This window comes from Nerophis lumbriciformis, linkage group LG14 (assembly GCF_033978685.3).
Source record: "Nerophis lumbriciformis linkage group LG14, RoL_Nlum_v2.1, whole genome shotgun sequence".
Classification (NCBI taxonomy): Eukaryota; Metazoa; Chordata; class Actinopteri; order Syngnathiformes; family Syngnathidae; genus Nerophis; species Nerophis lumbriciformis.
In genome coordinates, this window is record NC_084561.2 from 17623824 (window position 1) to 17638572 (window position 14749).

Here is a 14749-nt window from a genome sequence, read left to right on the forward strand (position 1 = left end):
TCATATGACTCTTATGAACTTTTGATACTACCTGTTATGAATTACTTAAACCCTTGCTGTTTTTTTCTTTTGTTTTGAATGGCCATTCCTATCAATGTCTGTCCGCTATTTGTTGCACTGTACATATTTAAATAACACCAGTATATATATATAAAGCATTTAATTGTGTCTGTCCTACTCTCTCCGAGTCGTAATCTAGACTTCTGATTAGCCCAAATATTGAGAACTTCTACTATACTAGCTAACGTACCTGTTACATACGGAACTCCACTTGGGCCTGGTGCGGATGCTGTTCTGGCAGATTTGATTACTTCTTTAACTTCCTTCAGGGTGGGGTCACTGATGTCGAACAGGGTGCAGGGTTCTGGTGGGCATATGAGGGCTGCACAGTGGCCGAGGTCTTGCTCTCTCATGCCGTCGCTGTAGGTGTTCTTGATGTGGAGGTTGATGTCCTCCTCCGGACATGAGAGCTGACCACTGCGTTTCTCTCCCAGCAGCTTCTTTGTGAATCCAAATGGATTTGCAATGAAGGCACTGGGCTTGCGGGCCTTTTCCTTGCCTCTCTTCCTGTGCCACTCGGCACTTCGCGGGATGAGTAGCCCATTCCTTACCACACCCCTCAGTTCTGCCAAGGCTGCCTTCTCATTGTCGCTCGCCTTCCTGTACTGGCTCCTGAGTACTCAGTTCTTGTCTGAGTTGGGAAATCTTGGTTTCTCGTCGGTTTGGAATTGGTGCTGTAGTTGTAGTCTTGGTGGCGCATTGTTCCTTGATGCCAAACCTGTCTGATGCAATGCTAATTATGAACGTGCTCATTGTCTTGAGCCTCTGGTCCACATCACCCTTGGCTGTTGCTATATATATATATATATATATATATACATATATATATATACACACACACATATACATACACACGCATACATACATACACATATACTGTACATACACATATATATATACATATACACATATATACATACATAAACATATACATACATACATACATACATTATATATATACACATATATAGATATATACAAATATATACATATATATATATACATATATATATATATATATATATACATATATATATCCTACACACAGAGTGAAATATTACAATATTTTTTTTTATCTCATAATTTGATAATTATCCATCCATCCATCCATCTTCTTCAGCTTATCTGAGGTCGGGTCGCGGGAGCAGCAGCCTAAGCAGGGAAGCCCAGACTTCCCTCTCCCCAGCCACTTCGTCCAGCTCCTCCCGGGGGATCCCGAGGCGTTCCCAGGCCAGCCGGGAGACATAGTCTTCCCAACGTGTCCTGGGTCTTCACCGTGGCCTCCTACCGGTCGGACGTGCCCTAAACACCTCCTGAGGGAGGCGATCGGGTGGCATCCTGACCAGATGCCCGAACCACCTCATCTGGCTCCTCTCGATGTGGAGGAGCAGCGGCTTTACTTTGAGCTCCCCCCGGATGACAGAGCTTCTTACCCTATCTCTAAGGGAGAGCCCTGCCACCCGGCGGAGGAAACTCATTTCGGCCGCTTGTACCCGTGATCTTGTCCTTTCGGTCATAACCCAAAGCTCATGACCATAGGTGAGGATGGGAACGTAGATCGACCGGTAAATTGAGAGCTTTACCTTCCGGCTCAGCTCCTTCTTCACCACAACGGATCGATACAGCGTCCGCATTACTGAAGATGCCGCACCGATCCTCCTGTCGAACTCACGATCCACTCTTCCCTCACTCGTGAACAAGACTCCGAGGTACTTGAACTCCTCCACTTGGGGCAGGGTCTCCTCCCCAACCCGGAGATGGCACTCCACCCTTTTCCGGGCGAGAACCATGGACTCTGACTTGGAGGTGCTGATTCTCATCCCAGTCGCTTCACACTCGGCTGCGAACCGATCCAGCGAGAGCTGAAGATCCTGGCCAGATGAAGCCATCAGGACCACATCATCTGCAAAAAGCAGAGACCTAATCCTGCAGCCACCAAACCGGATCCCCTCAACGCCTTGACTGCGCCTAGAAATTCTGTCCATAAAAGTTATGAACAGAATCGGTGACAAAGGGCAGCCTTAGCGGAGTCCAACCCTCACTGGAAACGTGTCCGACTTACTGCCGGCAATGCGGACCAAGCTCTGACACTGATCATACAGGGAGCGGACCGCCAAAATCAGACAGTCCGATACCCCATACTCTCTGAGCACTCCCCACAGAACTTCCCGGGGTACACGGTCGAATGCCTTCTCAAAGTCCACAAAGCACATGTAGACTGGTTGGGCAGACTCCCATGCACCCTCAAGGACCCTGCCGAGAGTATAGAGCTGGTCCACAGTTCCACAACCAGGACGAAAACCACACTGTTCCTCCTGAATCCGAGGTTCGACTATCCGGCGTAGCCTCCTCTCCAGTACACCTGAATAGACCTTACCGGGAAGGCTGAGGAGTGTGATCCCACGATAGTTAGAACACACCCTCCAGTTCCCCTTCTTAAAGAGAGGAACCACCACCCCGGTCTGCCAATCCAGAGGTACCGCCCCCGATGTCCACGCGATGCTGCAGAGTCTTGTCAACCAAGACAGCCCCACAGCATCCAGAGCCTTAAGGAACTCCGGGCGGATCTCATCCACTCCTGGGGCCCTGCCACCGAGGAGCTTTTTAACTACCTCAGCAACCTCATCCCCAGAAATAGAAGAGTCCACCACAGACTCCCCAGGCACTGCTTCCTCATAGGAAGACGTGTTGGTGGGATTGAGGAGGTCTTCGAAGTATTCTCTCCACCGATCCACAACACCCGCAGTCGAGGTCAGCAGAACACCATCCTCACCATACACGGTGTGGATAGTGCACTGCTTCCCCTTCCTGAGGCGGCGGATGGTGGTCCAGAATCGCTTCGAAGCCGTCCGGAAGTTGTTTTCCATGGCTTCCCCGAACTCCTCCCATGTCCGACTTTTTGCCTCCGCAACCGCTGAAGCCGCACACCGCTTGGCCTGTCGGTACCTGTCCGCTGCCTCAGGAGTCCAATGAGCTAAAAGAACCTGATAGGACTCCTTCTTCAGCTTGACGGCATCCCTCACCGCCGGTGTCCACCAACGGGTTCTAGGATTACCGCCACGACAGGCACCAACTACCTTGCGGCCACAGCTCCAATCAGCTGCCTCGACAATAAAGGCGCGGAACATGGTCCACTCGGACTCAATGTACAGCACCTCCCTCGTGACATGTTCAAAGTTCTTCCAGAGGTGGGAATTGAAACTCTCTCTGACAGGAGACTCTGCCAGACGTTCCCAGCAAACCCTCACAATGCGTTTGGGCCTGCCAGGTCTGTCCGGCATCCTCCCCCACCATCGCAGCCAACTCACCACCAGGTGGTGATCGGTTGAAAGCTCCGCCCCTCTCTTCACCCGAGTGTACAAAACATGAGGCCGCAAATCTGATGACACAACTACAAAGTCGATCATGGAACTGCGGCCTAGGGTGTCCTGGTGCCAAGTGCACATATGGACACCCTTATGTTTGAACATGGTGTTCATTATTGACAATCTGTGACGGGCACAAAAGTCCAATAACAAAACACCACTCGGGTTCAGATCCGGGCGGCCATTCTTCCCAATCACGCCTCTCCAGGTTTCACTGTCGCTGCCAACATGAGCATTGAAGTCCCCCAGTAGAACGAGGGAATCACCCGGGGGAGCACTCTCAAGTACTCCCTCGAGCGAATCCAAAAAGGGTGGGTACTCTGAGCTGCCGTTTGGGGCGTAAGGGCAAACCACAGTCAGGACCCGTCCCCCCCACCCGAAGGCGGAGGGAAGCTACCCTCTCGTCCACCGGGTTGAACTCCAACGTGCAGGCTCTGAGCCGGGGGCCAACAAGAATTGCCACCCCAGCCCGTCGCCTCTCATTGCAGGCAACGCCAGAGTGGAAGAGAGTCCAGCCCCTCTCGAGAGAACTGGTTCCAGAGCCCTTGCTGTGCGTCGAAGTGAGTCCGACTATATCTAGCCGGAACTTCTCGACCTCGCGCACTAGCTCAGGCTCCTTCCCCCCCAGCGAGGTGACGTTTCACGTCCTAAGAGCTAGCTTCTGTAGCCGAGGATCGGACCGCCAAGTGCCCTGCCCTTGGCTTCCGCCCAGCTCACACTGCACCCGACCTCTATGGCCCCTGCTATGGGTGGTGAGCCCATTGGAGGGGGGACCCACGTTGCCTCTTCGGGCTGTGCCCGGCCGGGCCCCATGGGGACAGGTCCGGCCACCAGGCGCTCGCCATCGTGCCCCGCCTCCGGGCCTGGCTCCAGAGGGGGGCCCCGGTGACCCGCGTCCGGGCAAGGGAAATCTGGGTCCTTTATTTGTATTTGTCATGGAGGTCTTCGAGCTGCTCTTTGTCTGATTCCTCACCTAGGACCAGTTTGTCTTGGGAGACCCTACCAGGGGGCATAAAGCCCCCGGACAACATAGCTCCTAGGATCATTGGGACACGCAAACTCCTCTACCACGGTAAGGTGGCAGTTCAGAGAGGAGAATTTGATAATTAGTTTATAGACAATTATATCTATAGTAATTATCACCGACCGTTGTTCTGAGAAAGGTTTGTGTGGTGTCTTGACAAGGAGACTGAAACTGTCATGTATTTGATTCTGTTTTGTATTATTTCCTATCTTGGTGCTCTTATTTTGGTTCTACTTGCAGTTGGTTTCCTTTTGTGCAGCACCTTTACTTTCTATCTTCACTTTTGCCAGTGCACCGGTTAGTTTATTTAGTTTCACCTAGGAATGGGTACCAAATACAGTACTTTTACAGCACTGACCAAATTCTGTCGGTACTACCGGGTATGGATTCATGTAAAATCAAAACGGTGCCATATTTCGATACCTTTGTTGCACGTGACGTCACGTTCGCTTGCGGACTAAACGCTGGCTCAAGGATACAATCACATAAGCAGCACTCAGGGTGGACTCAGCCATACTCCCTCTAAGTAATGCAATTTTGTTATTTTTAAAGCCAGACCTGTGTGTTTATTTCCGTACCTGACGGTTTCGGCTACAACTGTTGCCTTCCATGTGACAACCAATAAGATTTTTTGTGTATAGCTAAAAAACAAATAAAAAAACAGCATGGGGATTTATGTGCTACTTTAAATATTTACAATGAAAACAAAAATAAAATTACCGTTAATATTTCAGAACAATTTCCACCAATTGTCATATTTGTTAAAATTTCACTTACTGTGATTCACACCTTGTCTTACAACTGCACCAGTGATTGTTTCCTTGATTAAAAAATTATAAAATGTTTTTAAAAACCTATAATAAACCAGCCAGTCTTTTGAATAAGTTACTTCAAAAGAACGGCTCCTCGTGACCCGACTCCCTTCAAAGAGCCATAAATCCCATCTCTATTGTGCACCATATTGCTACCTTTACCTGAAGAACTCCCCAGTCCAGCAAAGAGGATAGAGCGGCTACAATCATGCATGCAGTTCCATAGACGAGGGCTTGAAAGAAAACAAGAAAACGTCAATGTGTTATTTAGTACCATTTAGGGGTGTCCAGATTTGATTTCTATATCTGATATCAAATGGAGCTTAAAAAAAGGTATGGGATTATATCGACTTGTATCTAAAACGTCTGCTGTAAGAATTTGAGTTTTGCTGCAGTGTGTGTGTGTGTGTGTACGGATGTGTCTGGGCTTGGCTGGTACGTCACGTAATTCAAGAAGTATTTAGGCAGTGTTCATTCACCTGTCATGGAAAGGAAGGAGGAAATAGGACAGAGGAAGTAATCGACTTGACATACATTTGTTGACCGCTTTAATATACGTTTAATATGCGCTTAATATGCGCTTTGCTATACGCTTTTTTCGATCATAAGATTTACAACATCTGCTTACTTCTCAAAAAACTTGATTAAAACCAACCTCAACTGCACTCGTATCCCAGCGTATTTCGTCAGGAATCGCGCAGCAAGCAAATTTGGAACTAATCCATGCCCAGCAAGCACAAAACATTAAAACAACGCTGAGAACTTGTTCACTTAGATCCTGACGTTGAGCAACTCAAACCTAACGTTGGAACAACATGCTTTTTGACAACGTTTAATCAATGTTGGGTTCTGACGTGGATTTGACCAAAACCAATATTCTCCAACACAAATACGTTGAAACCACGTACTTTTTCACAACATTTATTCAATGTCAGGTTGCAACATTGATATGACCGTTGAAATTTGGTCATTTCCCAACCAACATCGTGGATTCAACGTTGGACATTAACAACTCAATTTACAAATACAACTATATTACAACGTTGTTTCAAAGTCAGTTTTAAAGGACATACACTATATTGCCAAAAGTATTTGGCCACCCACCCAAATGATCCTAATCACTTGGCCCGGCCACAGGTGTATAAAATCAAGCACTTAGGCATGGAGACTGTTTCTACAAACATTTGTGAAAGAATGTGCCGCTCTCAGGAGCTCAGTGATTTCCAGCGTGGAACTGTCATAGGATGCCACCTATGCAACAAATCCAGTCGTGAAATTTCCTCGCTTCTAAATATTCCAAAGTCAACTGTCGGCTTTATTGTAAGAAAATGAAAGAGTTTGGGAACAATAGCAACTCAGCCACCAAGTGGTAGGCCACGTAAACTGACAGGGATCGACCGACAGCGGATGCTGAAGCGCATAGTGCAAAGAGGTCGCCGACTTTCTGCACAGTCAGTTGCTACTGTGGAAAGGATGCAGATATGATTAAGAGTTGTTTCTTTATTCATAGTCATGTTTGTAGGAGCTATTGTTTTTCCATGTATACTCTGTATACCATTTTCTCTTTGTCTTCAGATTGTCTGTTTTGTGTCTCTCTCCCTTGGAATGTGAAGACCTCCCCCATTGGTTTCTTATCAGTGGTGCGAGGGGGAGATGGGGGTTGTCTTTGTGTGAGAAGAAGTTGGTTTTCCTCTTGGAATGCCAGATCAACTAGAGCAGCCGATATGAATGTATTGGTTGAGTTGAACTCCTAAAGCTTTGGTATACACTTGAAAATATTCCAATTCTGTCTTGAGGGTCCTTCTTACTCAGCATATATGTCATCGAAAGAACTTGGGATTGACCAGTAACTTAAGATTCCCTTTGAGGAAGAACTGGTCCGACGCAACATTACAGAGCTCCAAACTTCATGTGACCTTCTAATTAGCCCACGTACAATACACAGAGAGCTTCATGGAATGGGTTTCCATGGCCGAGCAGCTGCATCTAAGCCATACATCACCAAGTCCAATGCAAAGCGTCGGATGCAGTGGTGTAAAGCACGTCGCCACTGGACTCTAGAGAAGTGGAGACGCCTTCTCTGGAGTGATGAATCATGCTTTTCCATCTGGCAATCTGATGGACCAGTCTGGGTTTGGAGGTTGCCAGGAGCAGGGTACATTTCTGATTGCATGGTGCCGAGTGTAAAATTTGGTGGAGGAGGAATTATGGTGTGGAGTTGTTTTTCAGGAGTTGGGCTTGGCCCCTTAGTTTCAGTGAAAGGAACTTTGAATGCTCCAGGATACCACACCATTTTGGACAATTCCATGCTCTCAACCTTGTGAGAACAGTTTGGAGCGGGCCCCTTCTTCTTCCAACATGACTGTGCACAAAGCAAGGTCCATAAAGACATGGATGACAGAGTCTGGTGTGGATGAACTTGACTGGCCTGCACAGAGTCCTGACCTGAACCCGATAGAACACCTTTGAGATGAATTAGAACGGAGACTAAGAGCCAGGCATTCTCGACCAACATCAGTGTGTGACACCAATGCGCTTCTGGAAGAATGGTGGAAAATTCCTATAAACACACTCCCTAACCTTGTGGACAGCCTTCCCAGAAGAGTTGAAGCTGTAATAGCTGCAAAAGGTGGACCAACATCATATTGAACCCTATGTGTTAGGAATGGGATGGCACTTCAAGTTCATATGTGAGGCCAAATACTTTTGGCAATAGTGTATATGTATAATCAACGTTATATCAATGTATTGTGCCTGCTAGGTGCCCACAATAAGAACTCCAATAGAAGCAGTCTGTTATGACCCCTCTAACGTATTTTCTTGCTAGTTTAGCAGACAGATAATTGCCAATTGAGAGCCTTTTAATAATTGTTACTTCATGAAACTAATTAGTGTTATTATTTTAACACTTCCAAATTTTGCATCAAGGCCAGAACTAAAATGCACGTTACAATCAAACAGCTAATGTGTAATAAGTATGGTACAATACTAAGAGTATAAATACTTTATGGGGCTCAACAAAATACAAGACTGGTACGTTCAACCTAATGGCAATAGGCTACTTCCCGACTACCTTGGACAAACTGAAATGATTGCATAACTTGCAAATGAGACTCTGAAGTGTAAAAAACAAGATAACTGCATAGGTTACCGTCCATTCAAGACTCTCGCTCAAACACTTAAAGGCCTACTGAAACCCACTACTACCGACCATGCAGTCTGATAGTTTATATATCAATGATGAAATCTTAACATTGCAACACATGCCAATACGGCCGGGTTAGCTTACTAAAGTGCAATTTTAAATTTCGCGCAAAATATCCTGCTGAAAACGTCTCGGTACGATGATGTCAGCGCGTGACGTCACGGATTGGAGAGGACATTTTGGGACAGCATGGTGGCCATCTATTAAGTCGTCTGTTTTCATCGCAAAATTCCACAGTATTCTGGACATCTGTGTTGGTGAATCTCTTGCAATTTGTTCAATGAACAATGGAGACAGCAAAGAAGAAAGCTGTAGGTGGGAAGCGGTGTATTGCGGCAGGTGTTGTGCCGGATAACGCACCCCCGCCGTAGAATGCACCCCCTGACTGTTGTGCCGGATAACACAGCCTTTAATTCTATCCAGCAGTGCCAGGATCCAGCATGCAAAGCCCGCAAAATCAGAACAACATATCACTTGATTAAGCCTTTTCTAACACTCCTCACTGCAAAATAAGGAACAAGAACATGTGTTATCCGTGTTGATATTAGATCGGTATCAGCAAATAGTCAAGGCTGCAGTATCGTCCTCGTATTGGAAGTGAAAAGGTTGTACCGGGACACCTCTAGTCTCATGTAATCATCATGCTTCCAACTTGCATCGCATCCAGGGCTTTGTGCTTTTCCAACAAAAGAGCGACTGCAGTAAAGAGGAACATCCTACATAGTCCTTTGGAAAGAAGGATCTGCTTCTTCTGGTTCATGTGGAGCAGATGAGGTTGTAAGATGTCCTCCATTGTTACTGCAGCCATCGTGTTGATACTCGTGGAAACTGTGCTGTCAAAGACAGATATGGGAAATTTTAATTCCTTTACGGTATGTGATCGAAATAATCTGGGGTGCTAAATGTAAATTATCCTATGACACTTTTCCGTCTGAACATTGTGCGCACTTCTTTCCACATTTAGCTCATTTTCTTCACTTTTGAGGTATAAATTAAACATCTCAATGTTAAATTCAAATGTTAAATATAAAAGTAAACGTTATGTATAAATGTCAAATCTAAATTTCTATGCTACATGATAAATCTAAATGTTATATCTAAATGTTTTATTAAAATATATGTTAAAATTGTATATCTAATTATATATGTTAAATCTAAATATGTTTAACCTGCTCAGTGGCCTAGTGGTTAGAGTGTCCGCCCTGAGATCGGTAGGTTGTGAGTTCTGAACCCCGGCTGAGTCATACCAAAGACTGTAAAAATGGGTCCCATTACCTCCTTCCCGGGCGCGGCCACCGCTGCTGCTCACTGCTCCCCTCACCTCCCAGGGGGTGATCAAGGGTGATGGGTCAAATGCGGAGAATCATTTCGCCACTCCTAGTGTGTTTTTGACAATCATTGGTACTTTAACTTTACTTTAACTTTAATCTAAATCTGTGTGTTATATCAAGATGTTATATCTAATTATATATGTTAAATCTAAAAATAAATGTATCTTTTTTAATGTTTTATATAGATATCAAATGTAAAATCTAAATGTCTCGCCAAATGTAAAGCTAAATATTTAGAAAATATGCAAATATCCTGTTTTCACGCCTCTCAGCACGCAGACACGCCCACATTACTTTACATAACATTTAGATTTAACATTCATAATTAACATTTATATTCAATATCTATATTTAACATTTATATTTACTTTTTAGATTTAACATTTAGATGTAATATTCATTTTAAACATTTAAATTCACTATTTAATTTCTACATCAAATGTGAAATTTTTTTAGCTCAAAGTGGAAAAAAATTACCGAAATGGGAGAAATGTAATTTAAATGGGAGAAAAGTGAGCTCAATATTCAAAGTACATCAGTTGGAAAAATGTGATTGAATTTTTACATTTATACTAGTTGGCTGTACAAGTATGCCCCATAATTAAATGTTATTTATTTTTGCATTATCCAAAAAGACGGTTCAAATACCTCAACGTGCCGCTGTATGCGCAGGCCAGGAAAAGACCCGGAAAGCCAGGATAGTTCCTGAATATATCCAGCACAAAGTATGGCACGTACTGCAGAAAAAAAATGTTCAATGCTTTTAATATTGGAAATTTACATCATGAGTATTACACGACACAGAATGAATCAGGGACACTCAGACACAGGTAATATTCAAAGAAAAATGAAGAGAAAGTAATGTTTGTGCTTTGTTAACAATGCTGAAGAATGCAGAGCTGAACTTACTAGATCAGGTGAAGACAATATGCCGGCCTTCAGTGGATCGCAGTTGCTATAATAAGCAAACATGACGATGCCGCAGGCTATTGCACTGCCTCCAATTAGGTAAAGGCCCAACTGGTTGACAAATAATGCCCTGTGGAAAAAACTCAATATTTAATTAATAATTGGGCTGTCATTAGTTACATTCAGCAATGCAGCTACCGACATTATCCCCTACGACTCAACATAAAAATGACAAGCAGTTTTGCCAATAATCACTTTATTTAACATCAACAACTGCACTTAACATAAATACTTGTTTTACATATTAAAAAAATAAATGACAGTCTTTCTTTACTGGACATAAATACTTGTTTTATCTATATACAGTATTATAAAAAAACAGTTTTTCTTTACAGCAGTTGACATAAATTCTTGTTTTTTATCAAATAAAATAAATACTGTCTTTTTTACCGGACTGTTAATACTTCAATGGCAAAACCTACAAATATAAATGTACCTATTAAATTATGTTTAACTTTTCTTATGAACAATGAACCTGCTCACAACATCAGAGCAGCTAGGCGTGCTTTTACAAAACAGTGTATAACACCACATGTTAGCTCTAATTGTTCTATTGTTATAATCAAGTTATGAGTCAAACAGTGGAGTGGGGCGAGTAAACCAGTGGTTGTACCTCATTATCAAAAGCCTCTCAAACCTCTTGTCAGAAAGTCTATTCCTCATTCAATGCGGCTTTCAGGTTGCTCCCAATCTGTGCATACTCTATCTCCAGGTTTGATTGATTGATTGAAACTTGTTTTAGAAGATTGCACAGTACAGTACATATTCTGTACAATTGACCACTGATTGGTAACACCCGAATAAGATTTTCAACTTGTTTAAGACGCGGTCCACGTTAATCAATTCATGGTAAGACGAAAAGGATGTTCTGTGAGGCGAGCCCGCGTTGATCGTAGCGAGGATCTTGTTTATTATGGCACGAAACAAGGGCGAGTCAACTGAGATTAAGGGCAGCATTTCCTCGACAACATACTGCCCGACCAACTTCTTTAACTCCAAATAATGACTGTATTTCCAACTTGAAAACGCGCTTCTCTCTCCGCCCTCCATTGTTGTTTACTTCGGTGTCGCACACGTGTGTCATCCTCATGCTAAAAACTAGAGATGTCCGATAATATCGGGCTGCCGATATTATCGGCCGATAAATGCTTTAAAATGTAATATCGGAAATTATCGGTATCGGTTCGCAAATTATCGGTATCGGTTTCAAAAAGTAAAATGTATGACTTTTTAAACGCCGCTGTACGTAGTGGTACACGGACGTAGGGAGAAGTACAGAGCGCCAATAAACCTTAAAGGCACTGCCTTTGCATGCCGGTCCAATCACATAATACCTATGGCTTTTCACACACACAAGTGAATGCAAGGCATTGTTTGTCAATAGCCATACAGGTCACACTGAGGGTGGCCGTATAAACAACTTTAACACTGTTACAAATATGCGCCACACTGCGAGCCCACACCAAACAAGAATGACAAACACATTTCGGGAGAACATCCGCACCGTAACACAACATAAACACAACAGAACAAATACCCAGAACCTCTTGCAGCACTAACTCTTCCGGGTCGCTACAATATACACCCACCCTCCCCCCACCTCAACCTCCTCATGCTCTCTCAGGGAGAGCATGTCCCAAATTCCAAGCTGTTGTTTTGAGGCATGTTAAAAAAAACAATGCACTTTGTGACTTCAATAATAAATATGGCAGTGCCATGTTGGCATGTTTTCCATAACTTGAGTTGATTTATTTTGGAAAACCTTGTTACATTGTTTAATGCATCCAGCGGGGCATCACAACAAAATTAGGCATAATAATGTGTTAATTCCACGACTGTATATATCGGTATCGGTTGATATCGGAATCTGTAATTAAGAGTTGGACAATATCGCAATATCGGATATCGGCAAAAAAGCCATTATCGGACATCTCTACTAAAAACGTGATTTGTCGCTTACGTGACGTCATTTTCCAAGACGGCAAGAAGAAATACAATTTTTTTTTACGAGGGAAAATTAAAAAAATTACAAATAGTAACGCACAATGACTTGGATTATATAAACTATAATCTGACTACTGGTTTGGAAATAGTAACGCGTTAGATTTGTCGTGAATGAAAAAAGACGTCATATTAGACTAACGCGTTACTAAGCTACCAGCATCAGTGGTTACCAACTATCAAAAGACGTGACTTCCTCAGATGTTATACACCACACACAATGTCTAAGCCCATACCAACCTGAGTGATTCATGACACTGATGAACTGTTTGAAACGCTAACATCTTGGTCTCGTTCCTACCCCACAGCAATAATTGCCCTTTCCAAGGAGTCATATTTGCACATTTTCCCATTATAACAAGTAAGGATGATGTTCGAAACTGGTTCTCCCGGTTGTTCGATAAGAAAAGAACCGATTCCATGGACTCGAATCCCTTTTTTAAAACCGATTCCCGTTATCGAGGCCACTATAGTAAAGAAAAAGAGTTGGTTCTTTATTCGAATCCCTAGGAGCGAATTCCGTCCCACAGGAAATGCCCTGTGGCACGTCCCAGGAAATGACGTAGCTCAGTCCATAGGCGGCAGATACAGAAGCAGCAACAACAATGGACGGAAAAAATGCCTCAAGGCATGGCTTCATTTTACAGAAAAATACGACGAGGAAACTGTTATCTGCAATTATTGCCAGGCTTTGCTCTCATGTAAGGGGGGAAGCACAACAAGCATGATGAAACATGTTCAGGCCGTATATAACCTGAAGGTTAGAGAAAGGTGTCGTGGAGAAGCAGCGACAGAGATGACGAAGCGCGCCCCTCTTCCTCTGCTTCAACCTGCAGCGCCAATTCCAGTGATAGTGCTGGTGAGTAACTAACGTTAACTGTTGCTGGTTAATTTCCATATCTGCTCACTCGTAGCCCTTAGGCCAAAATAACGTTACCTCTTATGTCAACCAGGACTGCAGTAATGTTAGCTGGACTAGTCAGTGGCTAACGGTAATGTTAACGTTAGCCTTTTTGTATGTGTCTGATAAAGTTAACGTTAGCCTTTTTGTATGTGCCTGATAACGTTAACGGTATCTTGTAGCCTACACCACTCCACAGTTTGCAGGTCTGTCTAATAAACTAGTGCTTTCTTTCTTTCTTTAGTTTATTTCGTACATGAACACACTTACAGCATAACACATCACAGTTTCATATCATTTCACTTTACATCATGTCCGAAAAGGAGTAGGAAGAAGTTAAGCTTATTTAATCCTACCCCTTTCCCACTTCAGAGCGTTTACAAATATATACATCATTCACTGACCTTTTTATAATAAAATAACATCTGTGAATTAGTATATACAACAGTTTTGTAATATGTAATTAATTAATTGTGTCATTTTGAATATACTGAGATGAAGAATATCTTATTTTCAATAAGGTTGAAAGTATTTCTCATAATTTTTCTTTGTACTTTGTAAGCACTATTAATTTGAACAACCTCTTAAAGTGGATCATATCAGTACAATGTTTAACTTAATTACTTAATCCATTCCATCATTTAATTCCACATACTAATGCTAAAGACTTAATAACAGTTACCCTAGTCTTCACATTCAGCTAATTTCCCCCCTAATTCTATGCTGTGTCTATCCCTAATTTTCCCTCCAGGACAAGGACGTGTAGTCATTCCTGGAGGAGGCCACACTGATGGACCCCAGAAGGATGTTCCAATAGCAGCAGAAGTGCACTTTTTGGAGAGCTGTATTATTTTTAGTTTTGTGCCCAAGGGACTGATTTCATTTAACACTATATTATTATTTATACACCTATAGTGATCACAGAGACAGGTTGTTTTCATGTTACTGTATATATTTGTTTTTCTGAAAAATCCCACTTAATATACTTTGGGTAACAACAGTCAACATTTTTTTAATTTTTTTTAAGGGGGTAACAACAGTCAATATTTATTTATTTTATTTAATTTTTTTCTTATAAAAT

General features: G+C 43.1%; 1 protein-coding gene across 1 annotated transcript in view; it reads right to left on the reverse strand.

Annotated features, from left to right (window-relative positions):
• The window catches only part of LOC133616555 (sodium/iodide cotransporter-like), a 52901-nt gene that overhangs the window by 13124 nt on the left and 25028 nt on the right, over positions 1-14749 (reverse strand). Inside the window, exons 9-12 of the mRNA XM_072914634.1 lie at positions 10707-10836; positions 10446-10534; positions 9187-9299; positions 5424-5494 (exon numbers count right to left, since the gene is read on the reverse strand). Coding sequence (XP_072770735.1) covers positions 5424-5494; positions 9187-9299; positions 10446-10534; positions 10707-10836 — 403 coding nt within the window. The remainder of the gene's footprint in view (positions 1-5423; positions 5495-9186; positions 9300-10445; positions 10535-10706; positions 10837-14749) is intronic.